The sequence below is a fragment of the Phyllostomus discolor genome, chromosome 6 (genome assembly GCF_004126475.2).
Source record: "Phyllostomus discolor isolate MPI-MPIP mPhyDis1 chromosome 6, mPhyDis1.pri.v3, whole genome shotgun sequence".
NCBI lineage: Eukaryota > Metazoa > Chordata > Mammalia > Chiroptera > Phyllostomidae > Phyllostomus > Phyllostomus discolor.
This window is the reverse complement of record NC_040908.2, coordinates 24,139,890-24,163,412: the sequence shown is the minus strand read 5'-3', so window position 1 is coordinate 24,163,412 and position 23,523 is coordinate 24,139,890. Positions and strand designations below refer to the sequence as shown.

Genomic DNA, 23,523 nt, shown 5'->3' with positions numbered 1-23,523 from the left:
GAGCACTCAGTGTATGCAAGGCACTGCATTGGGCTTCCCAGAGAATGCCGGTGATGAAGGGGAGTTCTCTGACATACATTGAGCACCCATTCTGTTCCAGGGACCGGTGTAAGCACGCGGTACACATTTTCTCATTTAATGCTCATAAGCGCCTGCAAGGGCAGCATTCTTTCCCCGATTTAAAGGTGAAGATGTTGGCTCAGCGACATAACTTGTTCAGGACTCACTAGGTGATGGTTCCATCTTTTGAGGCTGTCCAGCAGCCACATTCTTTGTGCCACATTCTCTGCTCTCAGGGGTGTCACGGTCTAGAACAACGGAATGTCTGGCCGAGTGAGTCAGTGCTGTGACGAGTGGGCAGAGTGCTGTGGAGTGCAGTGGAAGGGAAGAACAGAACTTTGGAAAAGGCTTCATGGAAGAGGAGGCATTTGAGTTTGTTCTTGGAGAGTGAAGAGGACTTTAATAATAAATAAACTCTAGCTATTTTTAAATAAACAGCCCCAGCTCATCTATGACAAGGACAACCCTGGGGCAATGTTAGCGCCATTTCCAGACTTTTCGAATCAGCTGTCTGTCACAGTCAGGACCATGCCATGGGGACTGTGGATCTGGAACAAATGACGGCACAAGCCACTTCACGTGCAAAAATGCATTTTGCACGTGAAACCACACTTTATGATGAATTTCCAGCACAACCTTGAGGGAGAGAGGCTGTAACAGTCTGAGAGGTTAGGCAAGTGCCACCTGCCAGCCTGATGCTCTCTTAAATCTGATGGTTATGTTTTCTGTGTCATTACAGATGTGTTTTTCTTTGTTTCACACTGAATGGCTCTGGAGTTTTCTCCTTTGAGCTTCTCCAACTCCTCACTTCTGCTTCCCCTTACAGCACAGCACCTAGAGCTCTCTTTGCTTGTTCTGCTCCACGGACGGCATCCAGCCCCAGCAGCAGGCCTGGAGATTGGGGCTGCTTACTCTACATGCAAACCTACCCTTCCTCCACAGACGGTGGTGGAGCCCCAGAGTGAGTGACAACAGAGGGGGCCAAAGGGTAGCGCTTGGACAGGTGCTCAGTCACAGAGCAGATATCTCCAAATCACTCTCGAGAAACAATCTATCATCTGCCTTTCAAATCCTGGCGGATGTGAGCCCCTGAGAGCTGAAATTTGTGAGTTGGTGCTGGTCATTCTTTTTTGCCCTGGACCCTCACTGTCTTTCTTCTGCTGGACATTCAACGAGCTATCAGTGGCCTGTTTTAAGAGCTTCTCCTTATCAGTCCTCTTCTGCTTAGAACCACAGCTAGCTGCTCTGGAAAAGACATCCAAGATCATCTTTTCTTTTTTTTAACAAATAAGCATATAACCATATGAAGGGCATATGAAATGAAATTACTTTATAAAGTGAAATTGGAGATGGGCGAATGCAGATCAATGACTCTGAAGTCATTTCACCAAAGTCACGTCTCCCTTTTGTCTCAGGGAACGTAGACGGCTCCAGAGATGTGCCTGTGTTTCCTGGTCTCCGGAGTCTCTGGCTGAGTAACAGCGATCCCCGGGGTGGAAAGAGAACCGTGGCTTTTACTTCTAGATTGAGGATACTGGCTCATAAAATGAAGGACCCTGGGGTACTCAGACTAACGTTCTCTGAGGTCCGCAGACATATCATGGCAGGTATTATATTTGCTTGAATTCAGCAAATGGTGTATTTAACACCTGCACCTCATTTTCTTCACCTATTAAGTAGAAATAATAGTAGTAAAGGGCACGAGGAGGTTTTGTAAGGAATAATACATGAATACTTATGAAACATTTGGAACAGTTTCTGGAACATGAATGCTCAATAAGAGTTCCTTCTTCCTTCTTTCCTTTCTTTCATCCTCCTCACCTGAGTACATTCTTTCAGTGCTTTTAGACAGAGTGAAAGGGAAAGAGAGAGATAAACATCAGTGTGAGAGAGGAACATTGATTGATTGGTTGATTGGTTGCCTTCTTCTGTGCGTGCCCCAACTGGGGATGGGATCTGCAACCTAGGTAGGTGCCCTGACCAGGGCTCGAACTTGCAACCTTTTTGGTTTAAGGAATGATGCTGTAACCAGTAGAGTCACACTGGCTGGCCAGGGCAATGGTTGTTTCTTATTACACGAGAGAGGAATAGTGAGAGAGCCCCTGTCCCTGCTGTGTGCCTTTTATGTGAACATGCGAATTGTGGGGGGTTGCCATGGACAAGTAAAGGAAGACAGGGACATACATAATGACATACACCAAAGGGCACCAAACTGTCCTTTAAAACAGCCACTTGGTATTTTTGGCTTTGTGGACCACCGGGTCTGTCTCAGTTATTCGCCACTGTCGTCGCGAGGAAGCAGCCATAGACAACTCTTAAACGCATGCGCCTGCTGTGTTCCATCAAACATTGTTTATGGACACTGAGATGTGAGCATCATATAATTTCCGCATGCCATGAAATGTTGGTTATTCATTCTTTTCCAAACATTTAAAGGTATAAAAAACTTGATTTCGTGGACCTTACAAAGACAGGTGGCAGGCTACCTTTGACAGGTTTGACCCATTGGCCATGGTTTGCCAATACCTGGCACGCAGGTGGACGGTGAGAGATGCCAAGGCGGTGACAGTGGGCTTGGGCAGCCTCCACAGTCAGATCGATGTCGTGGGAAGAGAGATGGCCTAGAGACCTCGACTGAGAACCTGGCTCTGTCATTTCTGAGATGTGTGGCTTTGGAAAAGTCTTTCAGGTTACCATGGCCTGGGTTTTCATGTCATGCACAGGGGGAATGGACAAAGTTGGGTGGCCTTTAGGAGCCTTCTTAGCAATAAAAGAAGTTTAATGAAGAGAAATTGGACCTTTCAGATGGATCATGAAGGACAGGGAGAAAAGCACGAGAAAGGAAAGCGGGGTGCAGGTTTAGGTACTTTTATTTGGTAGCTCAGTTGACCTGGGAAGGTAGACAGGTGTTGTGTTATGGATGATGACCTTGAATACCAAAGTGAGGGGCTAAAATATCATAGCTTTGAATTGTTAGCACAACTTCCCAATTTTACAAATCAGGTTGCAAAAAGGAAAAGTGACTTGTCCATGGCCACATGACCGGTCAGGGAAAGCCGAGCCCAGCACTCATGTCTTTTGGCTGCCAGGCCAGTGGCCCTCCCAGCCATCACAGTGCCCCCAGTAGTACGGTAGAGTGTGGTTAACGACAGTTGTATGACTGTGACCTCAGAGGGGAAAAGTCTTATGGAAATTACAGAGGTGCTTTCAGTATTTTCTAAACACGATCTCATACCTCAGTGTATCGAACAAGGTAGGTCTGTGATGAACCCCATTTCGGAGAACAGTCTTTGCAAAACTGTCAAGCGAAGGCCTTGCACTCCCGGGCCCTTGCACCTGGCATCCTGCTGAGCACCTTCAGTTTCAGCTCACATGTCGTTTCTTCAGCAAAGCCTTTCCTAACACCCTAGTAGGTCAGGTCTTCCATTACTTACTCTTGTAGCGCACTATTTTTCCTTCATTGCGTTTATCAGAGTCAATAATTCTGTTTCTTTTTTGTAACAATTGAGTTAATCTTTATTATCTGTCTTCCCAGCTGGATAATAAATTCCAAGAGGGGAGAGATTGTGTCTACTTAGGTTATGGTTCTAGACCCACTGCTTTGCACATTGCAAGACACATAGTATACATTTGTTGAATAAATGAATAAATGTTCTCTTGTTAGTCATTGATACTGATGAAAACAGTCCTTGATTAAGCAAAGGCTTAATAGGCAGAACTTAGTCTTCACTTGTTAATTAAATGATTAGCATTTCTTTCTCCATTAACGTTTTTCCATATATTTTTTAATTGGTCCTATCCTTTGGATCCTCGCTGATCACAAGAAGACAGTAACATAATAGCCTTGGCATAGTTATTAACATTAAAGTCATAACACAAGTTGATTTTTAAACAATTCTTCAACTACAAGTGTATAGGGTTGGCTTAAAGGGCATATGTACTAGGTGCCTCATTTTTTAGAGAAACTATATGTTTAATAAACTATGCTCAGAGATTTGTGTAAACATTTTGTATCCTCCTATAAGCCACTCAATTTATTCCTCTAAGTAGTAAAATTTGGCCACTTCCTTTCTAAGCTGCTTCTATTTTAAAAATTAATTCCTTCTAACCCTGACCTGTGTGGCTCAGTTGGTTGGATGTGGTCCCACAAAGCCGAAGGTCACTGGTTCAGTTCCTGGTCAGCGCACATGCCTGGTTGCGGGTTTGTTCCCCACATACGAGGTCAGGCTGCGTACAAGGGACAACCGATGGATGTTTCTCTGCCGCATCAATGTTTTTCTCCTTTCTTCCTCCCTTCCTCTCTATCTAAAAATAATAATAATAATTACAATAATGATAAATTATTTTGTTCAATGTACATATGTACAAATACATGTGGTTTTAGAGCTGTGTCACTCAGTATATGTCAGGAACTTCAGAAAATTGTAACATGGAATATTGCTGAAGGGTCACCATTATGTGAGAATCTGTCAGCTTGAGTTTCTTTTTATATATTTCTTTTTACTTCTTATCTTCTTTTTACTTTCCGTCCTCAAGAGCATCTTATTCTTTCAAGGACTGTGATTTGAGACTGTGCAGGAAAATGTAAAAGATTTACAAACCTCAAGTTGATAGGATTCCATCTCCTGAAAAGCAATCTACTTGAAGATGCAGCTTAATGACTCAGGAAAAAAGCTGATGAGATTCACCAGCCTTTACTCACATAACCACATAACTAGAATTTTCCTTATTAAAGACTTTTTTAAAAGGTATTCTAACGCAGGGGTCCCTAACCCCTGGGTCACAGACGGGGACTGGTCTGTGCCTACCTGGAACCAGGCCTGGAGGGAGGGATGCTCCCCTGAGCTCTGCCTTCTGTCCATCCCTGCCTCCCCCGCTCCCCCCCCCCCCGCCCCTTCCCCTTGTAAAACCAGTCCCTGGTGCCAGAAGGGTTGGGGAGCCGCTGTTCTCAAGGCTCCCGTGACATAGCTTAAAATTCAATTTTGTATCAAACACCCCCATTCTCAAGGGGCAGACTAGAAAGCAGAAAGAGTGGCTGCCAAGATGGACTCTGAAATTGAAGTGAGTAGGTCATCATAGGGCAAGTAGATGGCGCCCCATAAAGAGACTGTGATTTAAGGAGCACAGCTCTCCTTGGCCCCAAAGCTTCTAGTCTGGGGTTTGTGTTTCTGTCTGTTTTCTACCTCTCTCCAGGGCATGTGTATGGAACCTAGATACAAGGTCTCTGCAAACTCCATGTATGCTGGGTCTTCGTCCCATGCCAGTGAGGTGTCGTAGCAATCCTTACCTGTTTCCACTCCCAGAAGGCAGAGCTAACCCTCAGCAAAATTATGAAGCGGGAGTGAGTTCCTCCCAGTCCTCTGTGATCTCGAGTTGAACGTTCATCCTTCCCTGCTCTCCTCTCCTCGACCTCCCACTCATACTCACCAGGGACTTCGTGTTTTGATGCTGCCTGGAGTCCTCATCTGTGGGAAGGAAAATTATCTGATATCCTGTTTCACATCAACATCTTCCCGATATGACAGCAACCACTGTCTTCTATTTTTTAGGCATCACCTCCTGTCAAGGTGTAGTTAAGTTCTTTTGCTCTCCAGTCTGTGCTTGCTGAGCATGCCCCCCCCCCCACCCTCAAAGACACTGCTACCCTCTTCTCCCCTTTCAACCCTTTATGCCAATTTCTCTCAGGGGGCGGTGCCAAGACTGCCTATATCAGAATCACCAGGGTGGGGGAGCTTGTTAAAATTCAAATTTGGGGTTCCTCTTTAGAACTACTGTATCGCTGATGATCTGGCCCAGTTATTTGCATTGTAATGAGCCTCCCAGGTGATACTTGCATGAACTGAAGTTGAAAAAGCATTGCTTTCTGCCTTTATTCACATCATTTCTTCTTTCTGGAATGTCCCCTCACTCTCTCCAGCTCTTAGCACCCTTCCACCCCCTCCTTTTATGGAATTCTCCATTTTCTTCTAGTCTTCATGGTCATTTCGGTAACTGGCACATGAAGATTATAAATTCATGCAGGGACCACATGTTAATCATCTTTGTAATTCCCACAGTGTTTGGTCTGGTGCTTTGCATGTAGAGGGCTCTCAATAAATGCTTGATGAATCAGTGACTGGTTCATTCTCTAGAACTAGAAATACAGAGAGAACTATACTTCACTAAAAAAAATTAAGTTAAAATGTCATCAGGCTAGTGTGGAAAATACTGGTAGGTAGGAAACCTTTTTTGGCAACTCAGATAAAAATGCATGTATATGACCTCATTATTTTTCAGTACATAAGGTCAAACATCATAAAAGGCTACTGTTTCTCTTTGGGGCGAATGGTGAACAAATTATTATTTGAAATGGTTATTATTGTCCATCACGAGGCCCCTGAAAGCTTCAAGGAGTACATAAGGGAGCTCCCTGCGCTTGAAATCTCTCCGTTGCTGGACTGTGGGCTGAGCAGTCTTAAGTTTCTAGGACCCTGGGTGCATTAACCCAAGATGCCAGGTACATTAACCTGGGAACCACGTGGCCCACTTTGAGTGCATCAAGGTACACCTGTGGCTGCACTGTCTGAGTGCCTGGAAAGTCTCCCGCCCCTGTGATTCTCTAGGAAAGGAAGAGATCTGTCTTCTGTAAAGAGGACTCACTTCTGGACTCTTGTAACGTGAGCTTCGCTGGGGATATTATCTTACTCATCTTTGCAACACAGTATCTTGGCGCGCTGGAGAGTCTAAGAAACGCTTGGCAGACAAAACCGTGAATGTGTTGTTTTCCCATTTCTTTGGATAACTTACCAGTTTAAAATATTCTTTTAAATGTCTTGACCCTAAGACAGCACATTTGTGAGCTGCGTTGAAATTCTTCAAGAAATACTGATTTATTCTTATTTGAGCAAAGTATCGATTTGTTATGCTAAAACGTGCTATTCTCTCCAGCTCCATTCATTCATTGCCCTCTTTCATTTTAGTTTTGCTTGCTCACTGCTAGTTCTTTCATTTCTTTCCTCCTGACCAAGTGGAAAAACCTTGAGATTATTGCATGACGTGGGAGTGATTGCAGACCTGGGATTTTAGCTGATGATCCTCTATCGGGGTGTCCAACCCACAGCCCGAGGGCATGCAGCCCAGGATGGCTATGAATGCAGCTCAACACAACATCGTAAATTTACTTAAAACCTCTTTTTTCTCATCAGTTTTCATTAGCATTTGTGTATTTAATATGTGGCCCAAGACAACTCTTCTTCTTCCAGTATGGCCCAGAAAGGCCAAAAGGTGGGACATCCCTTTGAGTCTAAATGGACCATCTTTCCCTTGTTATGTGATGAACAGGAATGCTTACAAATCCCTCATGGAGGGCTGGGGACAGGCTGGCGAGGAAGGAGACAGGGAGGGGACCATGAAAGGCTCTGATGAGACCCTGGATTTCTTCATGTGGGAGGAAGTTTCTTCTGCACTAAATACCAAAGTAAGGAGCTTCCTTGCTACCGCAGAACAGTAGTTGAATTTACGCAGTGAAAACAGACAAACAAACAAACAAAAAGGTGCTATCATTTTGCAAAACATTAAGGTACAATCCAAAGTATCTGTCACTTATGTTTGCATGACTTCAGCTTATTTACTTTTATAAAAAGTAAATAATTAAATTATGAATGAGAAAGATTTGTTTTTCTCATTCATAAAATGGGAATGAAATACCTCCTGGCAGTATTGTCAGAAAGGTCAGGGATGGTTAATGGATGCAAAGCCATCAGTATGGCATCTGGGACAAAACAAGTGCTCAATGGCTTGAGTCCTTATTGTCTTAAATACTCCGTCTGGGGGCCTTACGAAGCCTTTGGCAGTGGCGTAATGAACCAGAGGACAATTCTGGCTGGCTTTACATGGAGCTCTCTGAATTCCCTCTGAATTCCTCTCCGTCTATTTACTATTAGAAGATGTTTTATTCTCTGCTTTCTTTCTCCTGCCCCTATTTCCAAGTCAGTATCTCAGAGTTAATATATTTAAATTTAAATTCTGGATGCACTTTCCTTGTTATGGGGCCTTTTAATGGAGCTGATTTGGGGGTTGGCATTTGACTGGATGTCTTTTTGTTGTATTGAAAGTAGAAAAAAATATGCTTTGTTGAGAATGTCCAAAATATGAAGACTCTATGAACAGAGCAGAAGGCCTTGGCATTCCAGAAAAAAAAAATCAGCAAATGAGGGCTGGAGGAGGAGGGCCCACACCCAGGTGCTGGGGTAAGTCGAGACCCCAGCCCTCCTCTCTGTGCCAGAGACCAGCTCTCCCAGCCTGAGGTTCTGTGCGCGGGAGCTGAAGCATGTTTCTTCTTCTTTACCTAACACTGACGTTGGCTTTGTAGCATGATACTGGCCTGTGCCCACTTGAGGGGACGTTCTGAAATGCGAATGCCCAGGCCCAGGTCGCAGACTCTGATTTGCCGCCATAGATTCAGTGAACCAGCTCGTGCCCCTGTCTGAGTGATGGTGTTCCTTCAGTCGGCAGGTCCTGGGCCTCTTATCTTCTGTTTCCCAGACTCTGCTCTAGGACACCGCAGTCCGCGAAAGAGACCCAAATCCGTACCTTATCAGAGAGAGAAAGACAATGAACAGAACCATGAAGCAAATTATACAGCATATAAAAAACAATAAGTTCTATATAGGAAAACATAGCAGGGGAAAGGGCCCAGGGGTGCATGCCTCTCATGGCTTTTCTGGAACTTCTTCATTATCCTAAATCCTCAACCCACATTCCCTTCCTTGGCCACATTGCCTGACAGGACCGCAGCTACTTCCTTTGGGTAAGGAGGTGGGTGCTTTCTGACACAGGACAGGGTCCTGACTCTAGTCTAGAGGTCAGTTCAGGCAGAGGCACTTGACCTCTCACCGCCTGTCCCGTCGAGGACCTGTTCCAATTTATCAGGCAGCAAAGAGGAAACCGTCTCATTGAAAAAAATTTTAAAAAGTGATAGCAGAGAGCTAGTGTGGAAACCTAGCTCCTTCCTGAAGTGTGGTCGAGCCTGAGTGCCTGAGGGTGGGGGCCAGGACTGGAATCCGCAGCCTCGATGAATGATCAGATAAGGAAAGGCGTGCTCTGGCCTCATCTTGTTGTCTAGAAGCACTTGGAAGTGCTTGCCTCGGCTGCGGATAGAATTTGTGGTTCCTTTAATGTGGCCTTAGAACAGATTAATTGTGTAGCTTTGAGGCTCTCAGTCAGCAAGAATTACAGAGTAGGGAATCCTGGGTCCTGAAGAAGGAGAGACAAGGAGTTCCTTGAAATAACCCCAGCTGCCAATCAGCAGAAGGAGATTAGGCAGCCTCCTGCACTGGCTTGGTGGGAGTGCCGGAGGTGTTCCTTCTCTCTGGGTCAGGTTCTCCTTAGTAATCAAAACGGCTGTTGCTCGTCACCCGGGACCCTCTGCTCTGCGGCCTCACTAATCCTCAGGCCTGTGCTGTGGGATCCTCTTCCTCATGCGTTTCACAGGAAGTTTGATTCAGACAGATACCTGTTTCCATCCTGCGACCTCTCCCTTCAGCATGGGTTAGTGGGCTTGCTCAGTGGGATGTCTTTTCACCATCCTATGGCAGTGCCATTTCTGTAACCTGTAGGTGGTGGGGTTGTTGGATTTGTCCGAAAAGAAACAGTGAGCAGAAGACAATTTGGGTATTCCTGATACTGTGCTGCAGACTTGCTTAAATGACGTGATGGATAATTCCTAAGCAAGAACTAGCCATGGATGTAATAACTGATCTGAAGCCACTGTTAAAACCAGCCTACTCCTGGTTACAGAGTTCAGTAGATTAGGTCACAGCAAAATATAAGAAAGCCAGGCAGCAGACTAACATATCAAGAGCATCCATTTCCTGCTTATTTTCCATGGAAGCATTTTATGTGAGGGGAAAGCGGGAAGGCCACGTAGACCTGCTTGAGTCTGATGGCAGAGGAAAGACCTGGAAAGACTAGGGACACAAGAAGGAAGAAGGAGCCCTCATTTAAATAACAGCTGTCCCGCTTCTTCACAAGCACTTGGGTTTGGTGTTAACTGAATAAAGAAAGAAGTTGAAGTCCGGAAAGTTCTTTCCAGTTGCTTCATTGCCAATGAGCTATATCAGTGATATGTGTCCACTGATTTCACAAATTATAATACTACCCATTTCTGAATATACTTGTAATGTTTTGGAGTTCACCTCAGAAGCCCCCTTTGTTTATCTCTGATGACGGTGATGGATTTTTATTGCTTCATCCACCCTTACACATCTGCTACCCTTTGGCTAAGAACATATTAGGAGATGTGAGCTGGGGAAGGGCTTTTCCTTGGCTGACCTAAGAGATTGCCCCAGGAGTGCACGCAGGAAGAGGTTGCCAGGTAATTGCTAAAAGGCTGGAAAGTGAAGGACAGCTGTCCCCTGGACCGTGACAGCCCACACGTTACGTCACAGCTATTGATGCCTGTCTGTTTGCATTTCCAAGCCCTGAGATAAAAGCCAGGCTGTTGGAAACCTTCAATGGGACTTTTGCCACCTACGCCCTCCTACACCTGCACAAAAGCCAAGAGGTTTTCCAATGGGCTAGTCCAAGCCCAAGTTTAATAGTTCTGAAAGATTACTTCACACACTATCAGGAATGATATAATGGAGCAGTTAATTACATCAGTCGCGGACACAGAGCAGGGTTGAATCCCAGTTCAGGAGTTTACTATCCGTATGCCTTTTAACAAGTCCAGTGGTGCCTCGGTACTCGCCGTTCATTTGTCCCAGAACTCGTGACGAGTGCCGCAGCTGATGAGTACCGAATGCATTTGTCAAGCAACAAGTGATGAAGCATTTTCTCATGTTGGGCAGCATTGTGACTCATGCAAGTTCTAGCACGTGCAATGAGTCCCGAGCAAGCACCGAGTGCCGAAACATTTTTTTCTCGTCAAAATGTGATGGGTCCAGGGTTTGATGAGTACTGAAGCCGACGAGTACCGAGGTATGACTTTAATTAAAAGATCTGAGCCTCAGTTCTCCCACCTCCAGAATGGGCCAATAATACCTCCTGCAGAGGGTTATTGTTAGGGCACTGTGCGCTGCACAACCACAGGGGGTGCGGTTCACACCGACTGTAACGGAAGTGGCGGCAGCAGCTGTGGAAAACAGCAATGCTGGGTATCGTAAGCGTTAGATATGATGATACACGTAAAGAAGCTCAGCATGGTGTCAGGGATCGTGTTTAAGAATGGAATCTAGTGTTGTTCTCTTGAGCAATCGGCCATCCTTTGCTGTTGTGCTATTTGAAACTTGTTTCTAAGAAGGAAAATAGTTTGGGGCACAGAAACACAATATGCGAGGACTGGGAGGTAAGAAAGTGTTTTCCTGTTCAGGGAATGCGGAGACTTTCCCTGTTCTGGAACTCGGAGGCTAGATCCTAAAAGACCTGAACAGCCTACGGAGGGGTCTGGGTTTGCCTTCAGGACAGTAGGCAGCAAAGAAGAGTTTTGGGGGAGTGAGAGAGTCAGACCTGCACTTCAGGAAGTTCATTTTGGCTGAAACGTGAAGACCAGCGGGATGAGGTCTGGCAGCGGTGTGAAGGCAGCGGTGAATTGTATCAGGCTCAGAGACAGGCACGGGTGTGCGTCTCTGCTCGGTGTTCACTCCCTCCCTGTAGCAGCTGCTCACCCTTTCGGATCCTTACGGGCTCCCAAGACACTTCAAAGCTATCATTCAAGGGTCACTACAGAGGTGTTTTTCTCCTTTTTAAACTTCAGATCTCCACCGCATCATTCTCATACCTGCCAGACACTGGGATCATTTATAGAACACATTTTTTAATAACAGTCAAACACTGGTCTTTTTGTCTCCACCCTTCTTCCCCTATAGTCCTTCTCCACGGAACCAGCAGAGAGGTCCTTTTTAAAAGCAAACCAGCTCATGTCATCCGTGTGAGCAGAGCCTCCCTCTGATTCCCATCTTGATCTCCGTCAAAGTCAGTGCCTGACAGTGGCCTCCGTGGCCCTCAGGCCCATCCCCACTGTGTTCCCATCCCTGAGCCCTGCTCCTTGTGCTCATTGCCCTCTCATCACGTGATTTCTCTGTGGTTCTGCATTATGCAAAGCACCATCCCATTCATCAGGGCCTTGGCTCCGCTTACCTGGAATTCTCTCCTAGCTGGTATCCATCCATAAGGCTTGGTCCCTTGCTTCCTTCAGGACTTCGCTAAAATGTCCCCATATCAAAAAGGCTTTTCTTAACCATCCTGTATAAATCATATGTGCTGTGTGTGTCTGCACACACTGGCACACACTGGCACACACACACACACATACCCCGACACATGCATAGCCTCCCGTGCCCTTCTGTTTCTCCCCACTCCACTATAGCACTGTTTCCCATCCGACACTTGTGTTTATTGGTTTGTTTCCTTCCACTGAAATATAAGGCCTGTGAACAGAGACTTTTTAAAAAATTTATTAACAAATTCTCAGGACCTAGAAGAGAGCCTAGAAGGTCATTCTGATATACGTATTAGGTGGCATACATAAATATTTGTGGAAGAAACAGCTGCATGAGAGACTTAGAACTAGACCTGCCACTACTCTTGTGGGCTGGTCAATGCTACCTTGTTTTAGGAGATCCTGCAATCCACCCAAGCCCTAGAATGACTGAACAAGTAGACACAGTGACCATGAACTTCTGCGTATTCTGCAAATGTGCTTCTGTTTCTCTGCCATTTACTTAGGATGGAACTCTTCCACCAGATCCCTCTGTTGTGTCTTCTTTAGTATGGGAAAAATGTCAGAGCTTATCTCCCAACAGTGATGAGCTGTGAAGGGCTTTTGTGGTGGCAGGTTCTCTGAAGGTCTGCCAGAACGTGCTGGGCTGGGGCGGGGTAGAGGGGGCGGTCTCCTGGGCCCTCGTGCAGTTCCCAGAGATTGTAGGTGAAGATGGGAGAGACACACAGACAGCCTGAGACTGTGAAAGAGTCTAATCCACCTCCACTTTTAACTTTTTACGGCTTTCCAAGGCTGTGTTCCAGCTCTAGATCCCTTCTTATCACTACTTCATCCGATGTCATAACTAACCTTCCAGACCAGAGTTACCCTGACTTAGAGAGACCCTCAGAGGAGGGTCTACTCTAGCATTTCACCAATCCCTGGAGGGAGAGGGGATGTCAGGCTGGAGCTGCGAGTTGCCTAAGCTGGTGGGTGATTTTGGAGCCATGGTGGCTCAGTGCACCACTTTGCTTTGCTTTCCAAGCTTTGTGTTGCTCAGTGACTCTGTTGCCATAACCCTAATTGCCTACAGCCCTCCCTCATATGTTACTTTGTGGTCACTGTCATTCTGCCACATGAGCTAATTTAGATGGAATTATTGCTCCTGCACTTTTTGGTCACTTTAACCTCCATAGAAGTAAGATGTGTTTTAGAAGGACCATGGAAAGTATGACATCAACACCAAGAAGGAACACTTTATGGCTGGTAATGCTGATTTCACAGCCTGCCAGGCAAGAATCTTAACACACAGCCAGACTTGGGCCTGGGTATCAACCTTTCCTCTTGTGGACAGCCTGCAGTCTCTAGCGAGGTCTGTACACAGATGTGAAGAGCTGTGCTTGAAGAACCAGATGCCCAGCTGCTAATGCATCAGGAGACCTGGGCTTGCTGAAAATTAGGAGGAAATGTGCTCTCATCAAATATGCTTTTAAAAACTGTACTAAATGTGTGGAAATATTACATTATGGCAGAATTTTTTTCCTCAAGTACAAATACCATTGAGCTTTGATTGCAGGCACGTGTGAAGATTTCTCTGTGTTTCCAAGGAAGTTTGGAGGAGTATGGCATGATTTCATGCACTTTAGTGTAAGGTGTTGCTCCAGAACTTAAGATTATCACCAGGTGCTGTGTTGGTAGGAATTTAAAGTCTGAACTTCAAAGCATCCATTTTTTTGTCTTTTTTTTTAGATTTATTTAGGTTAATAAAATTAGCAAAATCTTCCAAAGCAGCTTCTACCCGCACTTTACAAAGGATTATAAAAAATGTCAAATAATATTAGTGAAAGAGGAGATGGCTTAGGATGTAACATTCCTGACCCTAATTGCCTCATCCAGGAAACTCAGGACCACCACTAAAGCATCGATCTTAATAAGGTGATTTTGGCAATGAAAGAGTTTCTGGAAGGTATTCGTAGTAACCAAAATTTAGGAAAAAATCTGCATTAGCTACAAGGAGAAAATGATTTAATGCTTCAAAAGTTTGGATGTTTTCCCCCTTTTAATTGGCTGTTAACATGCATAAATGTGCATGCAGCGAGGCAAGGCTATAATTGAACTGTTTATTTCCAGCAGGTCAACTGTGTGCATTGCTTAGTGAATGGGGACTACATTTAGAAAATCCACAAGCAGTGAGATTAAGTTATAAACTTTACTTAATCACTGATGGAGTCTTGGAATAATGATTTACCATACATGGTGTGATAGTCAAGTATAAACAAGTCGTTGGTAAAATTAAATAAAAGTAAGGAGTTAGTCGTGCCTTGGATCTGGCTCTAACAATGCAATTTCTTCCCCCACCCAACCCCCGTCTTATTTTTACCAGTAGGCTGGGACAGCTGGGAGTCTGCCGTTGTACAACATGCTGCGAGTAAGTCTCTCATCCACCTTCTCCCTGGGATTTCATCTGTTAGCCGTCGTGGCTGTCTTATTTTCCTACGTGGACCATATAAGTGCTGAGACAGAAATGGAAGGGGAAGGCAATGAAACTGGCGAGTGTACCGGCTCTTATTACTGTAAGAAAGGGGTGATTTTACCCATCTGGGAGCCCCAAGACCCTTCCTTTGGGGACAAAATTGCTAGAGCTACTGTGTATTTTGTGGCCATGGTCTACATGTTTCTCGGAGTCTCCATCATTGCCGACCGGTTCATGTCCTCTATAGAAGTCATCACGTCTCAAGAAAAAGAAATAACCATAAAGAAGCCCAATGGAGAGACCACCAAGACAACTGTGAGGATCTGGAATGAGACGGTTTCCAACCTGACCTTGATGGCCCTGGGGTCTTCTGCTCCAGAGATTCTCCTCTCGGTGATTGAAGTGTGTGGCCACAACTTCACTGCAGGAGACCTGGGTCCTAGCACCATCGTGGGAAGTGCCGCATTCAATATGTTCATCATCATCGCCCTTTGTGTTTACGTGGTCCCAGACGGAGAGACAAGGAAGATTAAGCATTTGCGTGTGTTCTTTGTGACGGCAGCCTGGAGCATCTTTGCCTATACCTGGCTTTACATTATTTTGTCCGTCATCTCTCCTGGAGTCGTGGAGGTCTGGGAAGGTTTGCTGACTTTCTTCTTCTTTCCCATCTGCGTTGTGTTTGCTTGGGTAGCCGATAGGAGGCTTCTGTTTTACAAGTATGTCTATAAGAGGTACCGGGCTGGCAAGCAGAGGGGAATGATTATTGAACACGAAGGAGACAGGCCATCTTCCAAGACTGAAATTGAAATGGATGGGAAAGTGGTCAATTCCCACGTGGACAATTTCTTAGATGGCGCTCTGGTTCTGGAGGTCGATGAGAGGGACCAGGATGATGAAGAGGCTAGGCGAGAAATGGCTAGGATTCTGAAGGAACTCAAGCAGAAGCATCCAGAGAAAGAAATAGAGCAATTAATAGAATTAGCTAACTACCAAGTCCTGAGTCAGCAGCAAAAAAGTCGCGCATTTTACCGCATTCAAGCCACTCGCCTGATGACTGGCGCTGGCAACATTTTAAAGAGGCACGCAGCCGACCAAGCAAGGAAGGCGGTCAGCATGCATGAGGTCAACACTGAGGTGGCAGAAAACGACCCCGTCAGTAAGATCTTCTTTGAACAAGGGACCTATCAGTGTCTGGAGAACTGTGGCACGGTAGCCCTGACCATCATCCGCAGAGGAGGGGATTTGACCAACACTGTGTTTGTCGACTTCAGAACCGAGGACGGCACGGCCAATGCTGGGTCCGATTATGAGTTTACGGAAGGGACTGTGGTCTTTAAGCCCGGCGAGACCCAGAAGGAAATCCGAGTTGGCATCATCGATGACGATATCTTTGAGGAGGATGAAAATTTCCTCGTGCATCTCAGCAATGTCAAAGTGTCTTCGGAGGCTTCAGAAGACGGCATCCTGGAAGCCAACCACGTCTCCACCCTCGCCTGCCTCGGCTCTCCCTCCACGGCCACCGTGACTATTTTTGATGATGACCACGCCGGCATCTTCACTTTCGAGGAGCCCGTGACCCACGTGAGCGAGAGCATCGGCATCATGGAGGTGAAAGTGCTGAGAACATCCGGAGCTCGCGGAAATGTTATCGTTCCCTACAAGACCATTGAAGGGACGGCCCGAGGCGGAGGAGAGGACTTCGAGGACACCTGTGGAGAGCTCGAATTCCAGAACGATGAAATTGTGTAAGTCCCTTTTTTATTTACATGGGCGTTGCGTGCGTTTGTGGGTGTGAGAGTGTGGGCATGTCCTTTTAAACTAAACGGCGTACAAGGAGTGGAAGACCCTCCTGGACCACGAGTCTCCGTCCTCGCTCTCGGACCATTGGAATGCTCTGTACCCAGAGATCTTAATTTGATTTTATTTGTACTTTGGCACTTTTACATATTAGTTTAAGTGCATTGTAGATCATGGTAAAATAAGTCTTGTGACAGTTTATCAAACCACTTATCCTGGGTTAAAAAGTTTGCGTTCTATTTTGGATGGCATAATGTACACACAGAAAGGGGATATTTACACCATCACGTCAGGTCCCTAACTGTGTTCCTGGGCACTAATTGGGAAAGGCTAGAGAGGGAACACCTCTGCAGAGAATCTACTGGCTACCGGGACTGACAGAAACAATTCCTGTTGGTCTTTTCTGACACTGGGGTTTTGTGACAATATAAGATAACTTTTTTTGCTTAAATGTTAATGCTTAATTATGACTTAATGAACAATCCCGCTTTTTCAGTTTTATGCCAACAAGGAAAAGTCATATAGCTCTTATTTAGTTCCAGCCTCATTTTACTTCACATGGTTAAACAAACCCTTTTATCCTGCTGATACAGTGATGGGGAGAAAAATGAGATTCTGTCCAAGCATCCTGGTGGACAGGGTGCAGGTCGGAGAAAAGAAGTGGGGAACGGTTTATTCTTTCTGTTGCCACTTTACAGTGATGTTTGCTAACATTGTAACATGCAGTGCCTGGCTGTGCACTGATTTTTCCATCGATGGTTACTATTCAGAGAGCATATTGCTGTTTCCTTGTCCAGAAAATTTGACTCAATGAGCAATGTCCAAACTAGAAAGAAGGAAGAAAGGAAGCTATTTACGATATTTGCAGTGCAATGAAAGATAATAAAATGAGTATGTTGGTGCATCATTTCCAACCTAGGCTTCAGGAAAAATGTAAAATATAGTTTGTTCTGCCGATGGGTAACTCTTGTATAAATGGCATGTACATGTGAAATGGCAAGTACATTCTCTCCAGGATGAAATTTCTCCTGCTGAAAGTGTAGGGAAAACAAGCACAGGGGTGGGTGGGGGTGGGGCAGAGGGAATAGATTTTCCTTAGCCTTCCAATGTCTTTGACCTTGTATTCTAGAAATGAACAATTACTGGGTGTGATGCCACAATGAAATCAAGCAAAACAGAGATTATAATACCCATCCTCAGATGTGTGTGTGGGGGACAGCTTTTGATGACTATGTATTTTGTGTTGGTTCTTATAATGTTCATATTTCACTTCCTGAGGTGTGTTTTGTTAGGACGTGTGTTTTATTAAATGATAGTAATATGGTAGCAAATGGATACCCTACATATCAGGAAGGATTTTCCCAAAGGCCTTTTCTCAGGAAAATTTGGTTTTGTTTCCCTTTAATAATGGCTCTGATCTTGTTTATTTGAGATGCTTCTCCTATCTATTCTGCTGTCCAGGACTTTTACCAAACCATAAATAAATAGCCTTCTTTTGAGCACAGTATAGAAGAATAGAAAAAAAAAGACTAAGTGATTTGATGGAATAATTTATTCTGCCAACTCCATTTAAAACACGCACCCTCTGCCATTAAAGTGATTTAATTCTTGCTAAGGAGGAGCAGTGCCAGATTCCTGCTTTAGAAAGTTATACGTCATGTGAAAAATGGTAAAAATTGTTGGAATTACCAGGATGGCATCTCTGCATACATGTTCTTAGGACTGTTCTAGACTCATGGACAGTTCCTAGTTTTAAAATCTCCTACTGGACTTTATTTGCTAAGCTGAAATGTGAAATTTTAGACATGGCAAAACATTTTATTTATCAGTTGAATAAAATTACAGCCCTATTGTTTTTCCCTTTTCTAGAATTTTAATTTTAAAGAAATTTTATCTTGACATTATAGAGTTTTACTAATGATGAAAAAATGATGGATGCTTAGTAGGTCTGTTGTTTAAAGAAATTTGATTGAGTGACTGGGACCTAGTCTTAAGATAGGCACCAAAGTTTCAAACCCAGTGTTTCTAGAAATACGTAATATTATCAAAGTTCCCTCATTCTATATTTTTTGTGGGTCATGTTTCCTCTGGTAGTTGCTTCCAATGTCAGGTCCACACGGTCACACCCCAATGAGGAAGTGTTGTCCTCACACGGTGAAACTGAACTGGGAGAGTCAACCCAGTTTGTCTTTAAGAAGGAACTTGCATCTCATCCAGTTACACAGTTAATCCCAAGAGATTTCTTTCTTCAGAACCTCCAATCCATGGTGGGACTGCTGATACCACTGTGCTTCATTAAATCCTTCAAAGATATTTCTGTTTGTTTGTTTGTTTGTTTGTTTGTTTAATGCTCCAATCAGAGCCAGAATTTATGATTGTTTCGAGGGTATCACAGGGAAATTCCTGGAAATGCCTGGATGTAAAGGCTGTCTACTTTTTAGAAGCCACTAACCCAGGTAGAAACAGGGTCCAGTCTGATTGAAGGTGGGGACCGACAGGCAGTCAGCTTCACTGAATCTTTGGTTTGCAGAACAAAATAGATTCTTAATCTTTGATCTGATTTTTAGTATGGAAGTCATTTAAATTTATAAGTCTGTCTATGCCTATTCATTTATATTTTTATAGAAATGAGTTGAATTATTTCAATCTGAACTTTTTAAGATCAAATTCTGTATTTGAGAAAAACACCACTAAGTGATATGTGGTGCTTGTAGTCTCTAATAAAATGTATTCTTGGCAAAACATTTTAAAATTATAATGGAAAAATCTATTAAATAGATGTAATTAACAGTTAGCCCATGTGTTCATACAAACTCAGTCAACGACAAATACTAGACCCATGCCAGCTGATCTTGACTTTCAACAAGGAATTCTGTCTAGTGTTAACAGCTAATAAAAAATAAATGAAGAATATGCTAATTTGATTTGTGGTTTGGTAGGTAATCTCCACAAAGTTGGCCTGCTGCTAATGGTTGTTCTTTAATGGTGCTAGTGTAATAGTGATAATTATTACAAAATGCTGTTTGTTCTTCCAGGCTCTAGCTTAGCTTGACTGTTCCAGAAAATGTTAAGGTTAATTAATTAATGTAGATACAAATCAAATTTAATTATAGTACTTAGTATAGCTTAGCAGTAATATCATTTTTGGAAGACAATTCAAAAGATCACCAGCATTTACTGTTACATATTTAAAATGTAGAGCTGAAAAACCAAAGTATGTAGGTTGGAAAATTTATATAATATTTTGCTTAGCAAATCAGTTGACTGGGCATTGCAGAGCAACAGAACTTATTAAATAATGGATCTGTCCAAAATTAATCTTATTTTAATAACTGTTACATTTTCATATATAATTGTAACTTTATTGACTAGGAAATAAACTATACAAGACATCTTAACAAATGTAGCTATTTGACACTAAATATTTACATTGCTTTGTTGGGGAAAAGAAATAGAAAAAATAAAACTTTATTTTTATATAAATTTCAAGGCATTATTATTATTATGTTCCAGGGAAAATAAATACTTTGTTTTCACTATTTATATTACCAGTATTCTTTTGCTCTATAGAACTCAAAGGAGTAAAGACCTAGCTATAGGAGAGAGGGGTTCAATTCTAAGAGTAAATCGAACATATAAGATGGCAGACAGCTATATAAAAAAAGAAACAAACAAAAATTATTAAGTAAACTTGAAGCAACAGAAAAATAATTATGTGTGTGTCTGGGGAATCAGAAGTGACGAAAAATACTAGAGAAATAATGTAAGACAAGAAAGGCTATTAGCACATTTTACCTTGATTACAGCAGAGTGGAGATTTGCTTTATGGCAGAAGAATTTCATCTGCTACATTTAAGGTACTAAATTTACCCGTTGCATTAAAACTTAACCTATTTAATTATAGTTAAAAATAAATATTTTACACTGACATAAAATTTTCCTAGGTAATACGCTGATGTGAGAAGTTTGGATGGAATAACTTTGGGATTTTAATGGATTTCAGCTTTGGTGGATTATCTTTTCAGACTGCAATATTTATTGATTCTTAGAACCAAACCACAGGTGGCATTATCTGCAAATCTAAATTACAACCTTAGGAAATGTTTTTATAGATGCATGTGCTCTCATGAATGCATAGCACTTATAATAATAAGACAGGGTGAAAGTAGAGAGAAACATTTACGACTTTAAATCCACTACAGCCGGGAGGAATCTGCATGAATGATGTACATGAGGGTTGTTACCATGTCAACCAGATAGCCAGGTGTTGTGATCTAATTTTCCCATTGCTAATTACTGTTTGGGGTTATAACACAGCCACATAAAGACATTTTATCTTAGCAAATGAGGAGGTTTCATAGTTTAGACACACTGAACTGTTTAAATTATAGACTCGTTTCTGAGTCATCATTCAAAGCCATTACATAGGGAGCTAAATGCTTCACTGGTTCAAGACTAGAGAAGACTTTGTATATCAGTCAACCTGCACATACTTAATGAGCTCTGATTTGTGCCCAACACTAGACTAATCACGATGAGGGAAAGAAAAATATACTCCTTATACTGTAAAATGGGAGGTGAGAACACACATTTCGATAAGTACAAACATCGTCATGAAGACATGGTATAGGACAGGCCCAAATTTTTGACAACTGTTAACTTTACTTTTGAAAAACAGAAGGCATCATTGAAGAGAAAAGAATGTCCTGTGCATTTCAAGATGGAGCCCTATCTTGGTGAACCTGGGAATATGGACAATTTCACTAAATAGACAAAGTGGTTATCAAACGTAGTGAAAGACTCACAGTGAGCCTTTATTTTCTCTCATGGGATTTTAAATCAGTACAAGGACATTTAAATTAACCTGAGGATATATCCCTGTAAGCCAGGCATGGGAGGTAAATACGGTATGACTCCACTTACATGAAGCATCTACAATAACCCCTCATGGAAGGAGAGAGCAGAACCGTGGCTGTCAGGGGCAGGGCAGGGGGAAACGGGGAGCTGCGGGGTAACCAGTAAAACGAGCACTTCAGTAACAAGAGACCAATGTGTCCCAGAGATCCGCCATCCAGCGCTGTGTGTACTTAACAAAATTGTAGCAGATACTTAAAAATCTCTTCAGAGGGTAGATCTCTTGGTGTTTTTACTTCAATAATGCAACATTTTAAAAAATAAATAACTGATCTACTTGAAAAGTGAAAAGGCTTTTGTGTTTGCCCTTCTGTACCCCATTGTGCCTTGTAGTTAGTTCCCGAAGAAAATTTACTCGATTTTTGGTAAAATGTTGGTACTTTATTTTGCACGCATGAATTAGTCCTTGGTCTCCAGGAACAGGTTTGCGTGAGCAGCCTGCAACCCGTTTTGCCTCCCACTCTCACCCCGTTTTCTCATCCCCCGGCGTATTGCCAGCGTCATGGTAAGACCTGAGCAGGTTTTACACCGACTTGTAAAGTGGGGAGAAATTCTCTTTGATTTTCTTTCCTGAGGACACTGGTAACCCTGGAAAAGAGATTTAAACATGCTTAATTCTCTTGAGTGGAACAACCTGAAGGGTATAACAGCTAAAATAAGATTATTTGTCACTGTGCTGCTCTTTGTTAGCTGAGGTGTAGAAAATTTTCTATGGGTTACAGGATCTTGGGGACTGTAGAGATTTTCCTATGAAATGCTGGTGGGGGGCGGCAAATCTAGGTTTGCAGTTGTGAGTGCATGAGAGTTTATTCTTATATGATTATTTTTAATTATTCTATCATTTTTCATATACGCAACCGTAAATGTGCTTTTGCCCCACCCTGTCTTGCCATCACGTCCTGTCCCGGTTACTGAAATCTGCTCATCGGAGATTCTTTCTTTGGGATGGGAAAGCTGTTAGGCCCCCAGGACATTGCAAATGCCAGATAACCAGGTGTTATCTTTGCAGCAGTAGAATAGAAGTGGCTCTAAGCCAGGTGACAGGAAAGGAAGAGAGAACAGCCAAAATGTAAGGCGGGTCTGTGGCACGAGAGAAGATCCTTATAACCACCTTGGGCGAGCCAGCCCGAGGGAGCCCAGGCTCCGTGCTGGCGCACTGAGCAGCCATGCAGCTGCAGCTGCAGCAGCTGAGGACCTTGGCTGCTGGCTTCCCACACTGCCTTGCACTTTCTGACCTGACAGTGGGGAGTCCAGAAGGTCCGGGGAGGGAAAGCAAGCAGTCAACAATATGGGCAGAATGAAAGGAAATCTCCTCTTTTCTTCCTCTCCTGGCTCGACACACCACCTACGTAATACCCATCTATTTGCCAAAGGTTGGGCCCGCCAAGGCCTCATTCTTTTCACAGGCGGAATAAACAATGCCTTTTCATTTCCTGCCTTTCTCCAGGGGATTGGTGCTCCAGATGACATTTTCTTTCCTTCTCACAATGGTCTCCACAGGGTCAGATGTGGGAATAGGCATTGTGTTCTTCGGTGACAGTTGAAGATGTGGAGGCAAAGGGCATACGCAGAGCTTGGGTCCCTTACCTTGCAGGCTGGTATTCGATGACAGGGCAACCAAGGGAATTCACTTAACCCGGTAATTCAGATATTAATGAAACAGCCTGGGATATTGTATTCCCACATACAGCTTTTCTCAGGCTTACATATGAGAGTTCTGGGTACCCTCGGAGCCCTGTGGTGACCCTCGGAACCAAAATGCCACCGCTTTTCCACGTTAGACTTCCTGAGATAAAGATGGACCTGGGAGTAGCCCTCAATTTGGACCCCACATCTAAGTTTGAGCTCTCCTCCTGTCCCCTGCTAGCTTTGTGACTTTAAGCAAATTAATGAAGCTCACCTTCTCTGTCAGATGAGGATGATGGCGGTAGAGGCGGTGGTGGTAGTAACTGTGGTGACGGTACTGGTGGCGGGGACGGTATAGCTGGTGATTTGGGGTATGGTGGCGGCAGTGGAGGTGGTGGTGGCGGGAGTCCTGTTGCTGATGTTGGAGGTGATGATGGCGGTGAAGGTGGTCATGGTCCAAGATGTGTTGAGAGAC

At 43.8% G+C, this 23,523-nt stretch overlaps 1 protein-coding gene across 11 annotated transcripts in view; it reads left to right on the top strand.

Moving 5' to 3' along the window:
• Positions 1–23,523, top strand: part of SLC8A1 (solute carrier family 8 member A1) — a 322,727-nt gene that overhangs the window by 26,442 nt on the left and 272,762 nt on the right. For 6 of the 11 annotated variants that reach the window (XM_036027901.1, XM_036027902.1, XM_036027900.1 and 3 more), the window contains exon 2: positions 14,625–16,456. In XM_036027901.1, the coding sequence (XP_035883794.1) occupies positions 14,658–16,456 (1,799 nt within the window). In that variant the 5' untranslated portion in view covers positions 14,625–14,657. Of the gene's footprint in view, positions 1–14,621; positions 16,457–23,523 lie in introns of all 11 variants that reach the window. The other 5 variants (XM_036027898.1, XM_036027896.1, XM_028514398.2 and 2 more) reach the window with 1 other exon arrangement.